Source organism: Crocodylus siamensis, chromosome 12, assembly GCF_052110815.1.
Source record: "Crocodylus siamensis isolate JL-2025a chromosome 12, ASM5211081v1, whole genome shotgun sequence".
NCBI lineage: Eukaryota > Metazoa > Chordata > Crocodylia > Crocodylidae > Crocodylus > Crocodylus siamensis.
The window spans coordinates 21,869,440-21,881,509 of NC_143406.1; the positions used below are offsets into that span (position 1 = coordinate 21,869,440).

Below are 12,070 nucleotides of genomic sequence, written 5' to 3' on the forward strand. Positions count from 1 at the left end.
ACTAGGCTGGCACCACAAAACCAAAGGCATAGTTGCTTAATAAGAGTACACTTATTCACCACACAATTTAGTATTCACCCCACAATTTAGTAATTGTGGACGATACTAAATTGTGGGGTGAAGTACACACTCCAGAGGGTAGGGAACAATTGCAGACAGACCTGGACAGGTTAGAAAAGTGGGCAGTACACAATAGGAAGCAGTACAACAAGGACGAGTACAGAGTGCTGCACCTAGGGCGCAAAAATATCCAGCGCACCTACTGGCTGGGAAGTGACTCTCTCAGCAGCACAGAAGAGGAAAGGGATCTCAGAGTCATAGTGGACTCCAAGATGAACCTGAGTCGTCAGTGTGATGAAATCATCAGCAAAGCTAACCGCACTTTATCATGCATCAGTACATGCATGACAAATAGATCCAAGGAGGTGATACTTCCCCTCTATGTGGCACTGGTCAGACCGCAGTTGGAGTACTGCGTCCAGTTTTGGGCACCGTACTTCAAGAAGAATGTTGATAGACTTGAGAGGGTCCAGTGGAGGGCTACTCGTATGCTTAGGGGCTTACAGGACAAGCCCTAAGGGAGAGACAGGGACCTAGACCTCTTCAGCCTCCTCAGGAGAAGGCTGAGAGGTGATCTTGTGGCTGCCTACAAATTCATTAGGGGGACACAGCTAGGGATCTGAGATGCTCTGTTCACCAGGGTGCCTCTTGGGGTAACAAGGAACAATGATCACAAACTGATAAAGAGCAGATTTAGGCTACATTATCAGGAAAAACTTCTTCACAGTAAGGGTGGCCAAAATTTGGAATGGGCTTCCAAGGGAGGTGGTACTCTCCCCTACCTTGGGGGTCTTTAAGAGAAGGCTGGAGAAGCAACTGGCTGGGGTCATCCAACCCCAGCACTCTTTCCTGCCTAGGCAGGGGGTCAGATTCAATGATCTGTTGAGGTTCCTTCTGACCCTAGCATCTATGAATCTATGAGTAATGTTTAAGTGATGTTATAGCCAGGATGGCCCAGGAAATATGAGAGGGGCAAGGATTTCTGTGGATGATATCTTTTACTGGACCAGCTGCATGGCTGGGATGGATTTAGACAAGCTTCTGTGATATGCTCGTTTGCTAACTGTGAGAATTTATCTTCTATTCCATGGCCCTGCAAACCAGTTTTAATCTTCTTCTGTCTCAGCTTTTCCCTCAGACTTGAAGAATGCATTACATTTGAAATTTTATCCCAACTACCTATAAAAGATATCACCCACAGAAATCCTTGCCTCTTGCATTAATCAGAGTAATTTATACTAATTAGTCATGTCAAAGTGCAGTTCATATGAGTCTTGCAAAATCCTCTATGTTTAGACATTTGCAATTAGGTCATATATATTTCCCCAAGGATCCATAAGGAAAGCAGCACAGAATTCATGCAAGAATTAATGAACGACGCCAGGGACTAGACACGAGACATGTAATTTTGACCATCTTTAGGAGACTCCAATACTGCCTAGAAAGGACTAAAAGTTGTTGCAATCTAAAAGCAGCTGCTCAGTGAACCAAATGAAACTTTGCTCTGCTTGCTGCTGACAGGGGACACCTTATGTATCACCACCAAAGGGGGCAAGGACAGTTTGCTACAGACACTGATACCTTTTCATTTCACTTGGCCCTTTCAAATCAGGACAAATCCCAGTGGTGGGAAAGAGCACAGCTGCAAGAGGATTACATTGATCATTTGTGGATGGATATCTGACGGCTTCAGTTACCAGCCCTGTCACTGATGCTGAATTGATAATCACTGCATTTGCTTTAACCTCCAGAAATAATTTATGCATACCTGCTATAGTCACTTGAGTCTCTGAACACCACAGGAAAGGCCCAATTCTGGAAAGAGTTCACAGCTGCTTCACAGATCCAAAAGCTTTTTAAAAAGGAAGAACTTTCAGCACACGTTGAAAAGCACCAGAAACAATTTTGGACACATCCTCATGTGCCAGTGCCATGCGTACACTGTGGCAGGCCCAGGAGGCAGTGCTACTACACTGAACCACCCACCTCATTGTGCTTGACTAAAACCCTGCTTCAGGTATCTCCCCTGGGACACCTATGTTCAGCAGACCCCCTTCCCAGAGAGTACACAGACCCTGCAGACCTTGGGGTGCTTTGCCTACTGGTAGTATTTTTGTGCGCTTCTTACAGCCTGGAGCCACCCAGAATGTTTTCAGGTAATTATCAACCAAACTCTGTTAGGAGCAAAAAGGCCTGTCCCTCCTCTCAAGCATTCACAGCTAAGTGTGCTGTAACAGTTAGCTTTTATTAATCTGAGAAAGGGAGAATGGGGAAGGAGTACAATATAGCGTAGCAGAAAGCCCCCTTCATACACTTCCCTTCTGGACATTGATATAACAGAAGCCCCTTCTTGCCTACACTCTCCCTCTCTCTTTTTGTGCATTTCTTTTTCCTTTTAAGTATTGGCAGAGACCTAGCACACTCATTGCATGGGTGTGGCAAGGCTCAGAACAAGCCAGAAAGTTGAAGTGGCTTTTTGTAGAAGAAAACTACACTTTACATCCACCTACATATCAATTAAGCTCAGTGTCACTAAAGAAAACAGAACTCAAATAGCTGGTTTAAAGCAAGGCTTGCAAATACAAGAAAAGACAAGGTACATTGAAAACATGACTGTAAATATATCCTGGTGAACACATTCCCCCTATTTCCCAAAGCAAACTTCCCATATCTGTCCAAAGTTTATGTGAAACCAGTCTACTGCATCTAACCTAATTCACTTACTGTCCCCAGTGATTAATCCTTACCACCTCACAGTGCATTTTTATATTTCATCTGTCTCGTGTTGACCCTGGCATTCAGTATTTTATACCTTTTAATTTTTAACAACTGTATTTTTCTTTAAAGTAAAGTCATACCTTGTATTACTAGAACTATTATTGTAATAATGCATTGGAATTGAAATCACTGGAATTGTATTGCTGTATTGGGCTGGTCCCCCTTGAATGAATGTGAGTATGTATGATGAATCAGTAAATAACTGAAGACAATGCAAAAGTCTCTGGCTGTTAATTGATAATAACCTAGCCAGAGAAACTTAGCATTACAAAACTCTACTCTACAAGCCGTTTTAGGCTAATCAAGCCAAGGAAATGATTCCTGGAACTAAGCACCCACCCTATTGACTATTCCTGTAACCCATAGCAATACAGGCATTATATCAATAAAACAAGGGTAGCCTCCCGAAACTTCAGGTACCAGCAGGCAGACACCCTGGTGACTAACAGCTGTCATGCATGACTCAAGACCCACGTGGGATAACAACCTCCAGACTGGGTAGCCAAGATGCTGCTGGGGGATCACACAAGTCTGCCAGAAGAGATAAAAGGCAGTGATGCACAACTCTGTGGCACTCTCTCATCCAGCACCTGACATATCGAGACAGAAGGACAAGCAGGCAACCTACTGCTGGAGAAGACTGCCTTGAAGAAAGCTGACCATCGACATCAGACTCCTAGGCCTCCGGTAGGTAGATATACTGATACCAGTGCTCTCACAATCACTACAGCAGCTACTATACACTATACTACATGGGTTTAAAATGACATGAGTTTGCGTGAGTGAGTGAATGAGGGTACGCACACTAAGGTGACCAGTACCCCTCATAGCTCAAAGTTTGCATTTATGATTTTATTGGTAATTTCACATCCCATGCACTAAATCAAAATTTATTATGATCCTGTGAGTTAGTCCTTTATAGCCAACAATGGAAGAGTATTAGCAAAACAGAATGGGCTTGTTGGCCCTTTTAACATGCGGCTAATATGCATAACCCTAATTTACTAGCTAAATTCCCAGTAAGCTACTTACATATACATCCAGAAGATTTTGGAGGCCCATGTTTCCAAAAATGCCTCCCCAGAGGAAGCAGCCCAGACCAGGTGACCTCACCCTTGAATACCATTTCTGACCTCATTACCCGGCTCCACCCAGAAGCAGGCATTATTTGAACCCAGCTGAGGCAGACCAATTCTTTTAAAAAAGTCATCAACATCCCCAGGTGGAGTGCCCAGGGTTGCACAGGTTGTTTGGTGGGAAACTCAGGAAAAAGTAAGAGTGAGCTCCCCGCTTCCTATGGAATTTTTACAACCCAGTCACTTAGCTTCACCAGGTGTCACATGGCCCTTGATGGTTTGACAAAACTCAGTAAGTGGCCCTCTGTCTGAAAATTGCCCACCCCTGATTTAGAGCCACAGAAAAACATGAAACCCCCTAGTCATGTTTAAAGGAATATTCACCTGCACTATTTTAAGGTAGAGTCAGAGGGATGATATAGCCATAACAGTCCAGGAAAATGACAGAGGCAAGGATTTTCTCAGACCTGAGGAAACATACTTGGTACCCAGTATCCCTCCCAACTATACAGTTGGTCCAATAAAAGACATCACCCACAAAAATCTTTGCCTTGCACTATTTACGTAATTTCAAAGGTACTCTGTCAATGGGTTGTTAATATTCAGTGATAAGAAACGTGATATTTTAAACTAAGAAACCACCATGGATTAACTACTGACAGGTACTGAAAAAAATGCAAATAAAATGAAAGAACAGGACTATGATTACAATCTAAAGGCTGCCTAGGAACTGACTGGGTTCACAATCCTACTCCACAATGAGGTGTAAAATAATTCTGAAATTCATTAGTGGGCACAAGGTACAAGTAGAAAGATACGACATTTTTGAAGTCTTACCTAGGATTTATGGGACAGAACAATAATGACTAAGCAGGAAGAATGGAGAAACTGAACACACACAAAGTGCTTTCAAATGCACAGAAAGCTGGGAAAATAAATATTTTTCTTCACCTGTCATTTAGGTGTAGTTTAGCAGCAGTATTAACTATTTAATCGCATGGAAATATGTTTTTGGTGTTAAAACAGCCCTTTACAATTTGCAGCTGATGGCATTTAACAGAAACCCTTTCATTTTTATGTCATAATATTATGCTACATCACCATCAGGCAAAGAGAAGCTTGCTTAGACCATAGGTAAAAACTCACAGTACAGGGCAGTCAAGGCCAACTTAGCTTCAGTTACTGTGAACCCAGATGCTTTGAAACCCTTGAATGAGTGTGGACAACTGTTCTACCTTCAGCTATCTTTTCAGCATCTTAAAAAATATGTGTACAGATTCATGCGTACCCTGCAATATCCTATTGTTTCAGCAAGCAAAATGAATAGTAGGCCTATCTGTGATGCACAAATAGGATATCCTAAGATGCATACTACTAATATGCAGATCTGAAGACAAGTAGGAATTGCAAAACTTTCCTGAAGATAAATGTCACTTTTTAAAACGATGTCAAATTTAATCCTGCATAGAAGATTCTTACTATTCCTTTGATGAAGCCTTAGGTAATATACATCTATAAATATTTCTAAACTAGAAAATGTCTGTTCAAAAAGAAACTTAAATACCAATTATGTTGTTTAATAGGTCTGCTACTTAAATCAGACACCTATCTTTCAGCAAACTCTAAAACCCAACACACACATAGGCTACCAGCACCTCTCTAAAAGGGAGTTTATGTTTCTAACCTCCTAAACAACTCTGTGATCATTTGGAACAGCATCATAGCTACACCGAGTGAAAAACAAGCTGCTTCCTTTGGAAATGGCACCAACGCTTTTGACTTGAAGCTCCAATGGTCAGAACAAGGGCAGGCAATTATTTTGGGCAGGGGGCAGCTTACCCAGTTTTGGCAAGTTGTTGAGGGCTGCATGGGTAGCCATGCCCCTTGACAGGTGCCCTGCCCCCTGGTCACCGTCTTGGGACCAATGTCCCAGTGCCAGCACCAGTGGGGCCCAAAGTGGGGCACAGGCTGGCAAAGGTTTGTGGAGCCAGGCTGAGCTGCACCAGCATGGAGAGGGGGGAGCTGGCCCAGCTCCACAGAGCCCTGCTGGCCAGGACCCTGTACTCCTGCCGCCCTGCTCTGGGCCCTCCTGGCTGCCTGCCCACTCACTCCCAGTGCCCCCCAGCCCTGTGGTACAGGCAGGGGGCAATGTGCAGCCCCAACCCCGCACTCACTGGCAGGGAAAGAGCCAGTGCTGAGCACAGGGAAAAGTGGTCCTTCCCCTGCCCCATGGCCACCACTCCCTGCTGCAACCGCTCACAACCCACATGGGGCTGTCCTGAGCAGGCACAGGCAGCCCCATGAGGGCTGCGAGTGGCTGTAGTGCAGGGCACCGGCCACAGGGCAGGGCAGGGGCCACTTTCCCCACACAGCACCAACTTGTAACCCACCCCCGCAGACAGCCTGCGCCCTGTGCCAGCTCTAGGCTCACCCATCAGAGCTGTGTGCGGTGGGCGCAGCTGCTCAGCGCAGAGGAAAGCAGCCCCCCTGCTTGCCGCACCAGACAGTGTTTGCTCCTGCTGCCCACCAGCAGCTCACGTACTGGGCAACCCAGAGGCAGTGGTGGCAAACGCTGCCCAACACGGCAAGGGGGTGGGGCCTGCAGCTGCTGCTGCCATGCGTAACCCTAATGAGCGAGCCCAGAGCCAGCGCAGGTCCCAGGCTGGCAGCGGGGGTGGATTACAAACTGGTGCTGAGCACCGGGAAAAGCAGCCCCTTGGCCACCCTGTGGCCGACGCCCTACACTGCAGCTGCTTGCAGCCCATGTGGGGCTGCCTGTCTGCTCAGGATAGCCTTGCGCGGGTTGCGAGCAGCTGCAGCAGGGAGCACCAGCCATGGGGCGAGGGAAGGGCCGCTTTTCCCCACCCTCAGCTTTTCCCCGGGCTCCTCCCCTGTCCTTCCTTCCACACTTACCTGAGTTTCCAGCGCAGTGCAGCCACATGGTCCCAGGCCAGAAGACCCTTCTGGAGCAGCAGGGTGGGGCGGGGCAGGCCCTGCTGTTGCAGGAACCTGCCAGGGCTTCCCCGGGTCCTACTGCCCCTGACTCCTGTCATTTTTGACAGCAACCAAGAGCTGATAAATATTAATTTTCTAAATTTTTTTAGGGGCCCTGTGGGCCAGACAGAATGGCCTTGCAGGCTGGATCCAGCCCACAGGCTGTATTTTGCCCACCCATGGGTCAGAAGGTCACCTGGCCAGCAAGGCCTAACACCACTCAATTCAGGGCCCAACACAAATTTGTCCTCTCACATCAATACAACAACACCCTATTTTTTGTTTTCCTTACCTTATCTACCAAATTGCTTTGACTGTTTCACACCCACTCTTCCCAGTGCCCTCCAAACCCACACTGACAAACATGTTATAGCAGCTGTAACTGGTAATTTTTCTAGCTATAAAACTCAGAGAAACTAAACAAATATTATCCATTGCTTCTAGAACAATAAGGTTTTGGAGAGGAGAGTCTAAGGAGAGATTTACCTCATCATCCTTCCAGTCTGAGAAATCGATCTTGAAGGAAGGCAGGGAGAATTGCTGGCTCACCCCTCTCTTGTAATGAACTGTCTCAGACTGCAGAGAAGGATTCTTTGTGCTGTATCTGAAGAGGGGGAAAAAAATACTCATTGAAACAAATTATTGCTCTGTGCTGGGCTCTAAGTCATTCACGCCTGTCTGCCTTCAAGAAATCACAAATGGCAACTCTAAGAGGCAAAGCTGGTGGGGGCTCACAGCCATTCACTTTGGAGACAAAAGGGAATGGAAAAGGTCAAAGCAAGAAGGTAGAAATTCAGGGAAAAGAGGGATAGCCAGCCCAGAAACACATCCTTGATCTTCAGTAGGGTTTGATGGGGTCTATACTGTACTGGCTGGAAATATGAGTGGTCAAGCAGCACCGTGTGACACAACAAACAAGGGACTTCAGTTAAGCAAAGGCTGACTCCACAGATCAGAAGTGCAGGCACAATGGTGGTCCAACAGGGTCACATTTCAGTTTCTTCAGCAAGGAAGCCTGGTTCCTCCCCACACATACACAGTTGAAAACATGAGCAGTGATCCAACACATTTTCAAAACAACCACTTACTTACCAGGTGACCTACTCCTCCCACCCTGGGAATGCCATTTAGTGATCTAATGGATTCACAGAGCAAATTCTAGAACCAGAAGACAGCTTGGCAAAAAAGAATGATATTTGACATCCCCTCCCCCTACCATTCTGCTCTCCACAGCTCACAAATGCTTCCTCCATTCTAAAAAACACAGCACTGCTGATCTGAGAACAGCACGGCTGCACCCATGAATGGCTGGTGCCTGCCGAGACTGGGGAGGCACCATGGTGGTGTTGGCAGCGCTGAGCAGCAAGTGGGAACCGCCTACAGCCACCATGACGGTGTCAGCAGGGGGGAGGGGTGCATCACCTAAACAAAGTTATAGTTCCTCCATTGTACAAAGTCTCAGTGCTGATACCATGTCACCAATAGGAAGAATAGGGCCAGACTTCTTTGAGGACAAAAAGGCTACCAGTCCAGTTCTTCTGCTCTAGTAACAAGCTGGCCCAGATGAAAAGTTCCAGTATGACATTAATCATCAAGAGATGTTCCTACCTGTTGCCACTTAAACAGTGTGTGTACAGTCTATGAGGAGTATTAGGAATTACAGAGAAAACAACATTTTTTATCCAAGATGTGTACAATCTACTACAAATTTAGCAACCCTGCACACAATAACTGAGGACAGGGTGGACCCACGGGCCACAGCAAGTTTTGGTGAGCTGTCATGGGCCAGGTGAGCAACACCCCTCCACCCCCCCATTCAATAGCTCACCAAAACTCCCTATGTGACACACACTCAGCTGGGTGGCTGGGATGGCACTGCAGGCAGGTGGGGATCGGGGCAGGCAGGGCTGGGACTGCAGGGTGGTCTACAGTGCAGGGCCAGGGCAGAATCATGATCTGCTACCCACACACCCCTACAATGGCCGCTGTTTAAGCAGGCAGGGGTGTGCAAGCAGCAAATCGTGGCTCTGCTCTGAGCCACAATCCCACACCATCCAGCAATCCAAGGGTCTCCATGGAGACCGGCCAGGATCTACACAGCCACGGCGCGTGGCCAGGCAGATGGGATGGGGCCACAGGCAAACAGGAAGCTGCATATAGGGCTGGGATCTTAGGGCGGTGACAGCACAGGGCTGGGGCCCAGGGCAGCACTACATTCCACTCCTTGCACACTCCTGTGATCTGCAGAACCCATGGCTGTCATAGGGCCAAGCAGGCTGGAGATCACAGCTCAGCCCCGCACTGTCACTGCCCTGCGATTGCAGCCTCACCTGCCCATCCCACTCCCAAACACCGCTCCCCTCTCGCCCGCAGCTCCATCCTATCTGCCTAGCCATGCGCTCTGCCCACATAGGTCACACCCCCAGCACTGGGTGCAGGACATTTGGACTGGGGTGCCCAGGCAGCAGGGTTAAGTCAGTCATGACTGCAGCAGCTGGAAGGAGACACTGTCACCAGGGCTGCTGGGAAGCGAGACCAGCTGTCATGCCGTCCTAGTCCCGCTGTGCACACAGGGGTGGCAGAACCAGCCACACGCGCCACAACATGGGCTGGGTGGGACTGAGGGACCTACCATATGCCAGGCAAAATCCCACAGCAGGCCAGATTCAGCTCACAGGCCGTATTTTGCCCACTGCTGACCTAGGAACTATGGTACAGCTCTGCTAAAGCCAGGGTTGTCCAACTGGTGGTCCATGCACCACATGCAGCCTGCAAGGGGTTGGTTAAATTGCAGCCCATGGGCTCCCATCCAGCTGCCAATCCTCCCACTGTTCCAGCTGCAGAAGCCTCTTGCTCCTCCTTCCCTGCCCCAGGGGGCAGGGCAAGGTGGTACAGGCCAAGGCTCAGGGAGCCTGTAGCCTAGGACACCTGAAAGGTGTGATGTATTAAAGAAGCCCACAAATGATAAACCAAGGGTGTGGCAGAACTCCCATACACACAGGGGAGGGAGTTAAGGGGGAAGAGATCCTGGGGATGTGGTGGATGGATGCCCAGGCATGGGGGGGAAGGGGGAAATGCCCAGACACGTGGTGCATTGGTGGACACAGAGCAGTGGGAGTGTGGAAGCTCGGAGCAAGCAGCTTCTTGCGCCCCCCACTGTGCCCTGCCGCACTGGGTTCCAACGCTGTTTTGCAGAAGCGGCAAGGGCAGCACAGCGGGGAGCACTGCCGGTATGTGTTGCCTCCTCAGAGCCCGGGGCTGGGACCGGGGCAGAGAGGCAGCAGACTTTTGCAGCTGGCCCAGGTTCTGGGTAGCTGCTGACAGCTACAGAGCCCAGGCTGCAGGGCAGGGTTGTTGGGTGGCAGACAAGGGGCAGCAGGGCTGGGGGGCAGGGGATCCTGCCATGTACCCCCTGCCCTCATTTTGTTTTTCTGGCATGCCAGCACTCTGGTGCCTTCTAAGGTAGGCATTGTGGGGTTTTTTGGTACTCCCACCAAAAATCTATAATAAAGAGTGGTGAAGTATTATCAATACTTCACCACAATATACTAGCTTCACCAGTGGTTATTATAAACACACCAAAGAAGATATGATGGTCAGCAATACTTAAAAGTTGTTTGGAAAATAGGGTTTTTGCCTGAGAGACTGCTTTGGAGGCAGGGGATCACGTGAAAGTCAAGCAAAAGGAAGGAGTGAGCTCCTGTGGTGAGAAGGGAGAAGGAAGATGAGGAGGAGAACAGAATATTGGGCAAGAAGGAGGACCATTACTATGATCAGAACATGCAAGGAGAGAGGAAGTCAGGAAGGAGGTTTGCAGGGAAGTAGCATGTACAACATGGCTGTAAAACAGACTACTATCAATGTAGAGTTTGTGGTTTCAGATGGGGTCAACCTGTGTCTATTTGACATAGGTGGGGTGGGAAGGGGACTGGAGTCAAATGTTGGTCACAGTCAATGATTGGGGTACCCAAAGTGCACTTTTAAACTGCTCTCTCCCTCTCCCGCTCCATTAAGTAACCCCAAATACAAGGCTTTTGGCACAGAATTTATTGGCTCCCAAAGAGGACTTCACTAGTTTGACTTGGGGAGCAATCAATCATAGGCCTGGAATATCACAACACAGCTACCAACTTAAAATATCACAGCCACTCCAATGAGGCTTCCTTTTAAACACTACCTCTCTATTTACCCTGCAGCATTGTTTCAGGGATCTGAACGCTTTCCTTAAACTTGCCTGAGGAAGGACAGTACCTTCCCTGATGGTTATCACTCCAGATTTCTCTGGCTAACTCCTTTGTTGGTGGCCCATATCCTGGCCAAGCAATACAGGAGAGATCTCTTGATACCCCCTTGGCAGCTATCCCCCTTGCTGGCTGATCCAGAAAAACCAACCCTATTTTGCACTGCAGCTGGAAGTTAACAGAGCCCACACAGGCACAAAGAAAATATAAAACTTCCTAGGTCTGTATTCAGTGACTGTATGCAGACATAGAGCTCAACAAACTACTAACTGCTGAAGTAGCAGCTGTGTCCGGGAAGCTCACTGGCAGGTTACCTTGGCAAGGCTGCTCTTTGTTTAACAGCAGAGCACACAGAGAGGGACTATGAAAGGTAGCTCCTCTAAAGGAACCAGAGAAACCCAACAGCAGCAGCAGCCACCACCTGTTGTGCGATTGGAAACCCCATCTGTGTTCCCAGCCAGTAGCACGATGCAGCCCCCACATATTTATACAACAGCTATTTCACTCAAATTTTCTGTCTTGCTTTCCGAGCTTAAGCTTCCCAAATCTCCTTAGTAACACTTTTGTTGCCATGGTTACAAAATACAGTTGGTTGCTCTTTGGATGCACTTTTGAGTGCTTAACAGTCATGTTTTTCCAATCTGTTGACAGGACTCTTGGACAGGTTGTGTTCCCAGAAAATGGGCTTCTTCAGAGTCCAAAGCAGGGTGCTCCAAGGCAGACATATTATACTTTCCCCATCAGACATTCAAGAGGCTTAACATCATTATGACTTACAAGACCAATCACTGGCTACATCTGTCCTACAAGGAACACCTTTACAAACCTGCCATTCACAACAGGTCAGAAAGGAGTACCTCTTCATCTGCCCTTATCCTGAAGTGCTCAGGCCAATATTTTCAAATGTGAGGGCTTAAAATT

The 12,070-nt window shown here is 47.9% G+C and overlaps 1 protein-coding gene across 9 annotated transcripts in view; it reads right to left on the bottom strand.

The window, feature by feature from the left end:
* Positions 1-12,070, bottom strand: part of MGRN1 (mahogunin ring finger 1) — a 154,678-nt gene that overhangs the window by 71,314 nt on the left and 71,294 nt on the right. For all 9 annotated transcript variants that reach the window (XR_016438640.1, XR_016438639.1, XM_090023432.1 and 6 more), the window contains exon 5: positions 7,395-7,512. Coding sequence is in view for 7 of the 9 variants with exons in the window: in XM_090023432.1 (XP_089879558.1) it covers positions 7,395-7,512 (118 nt within the window). In the remaining 2 variants the exon portion in view is untranslated. The remainder of the gene's footprint in view (positions 1-7,394; positions 7,513-12,070) is intronic.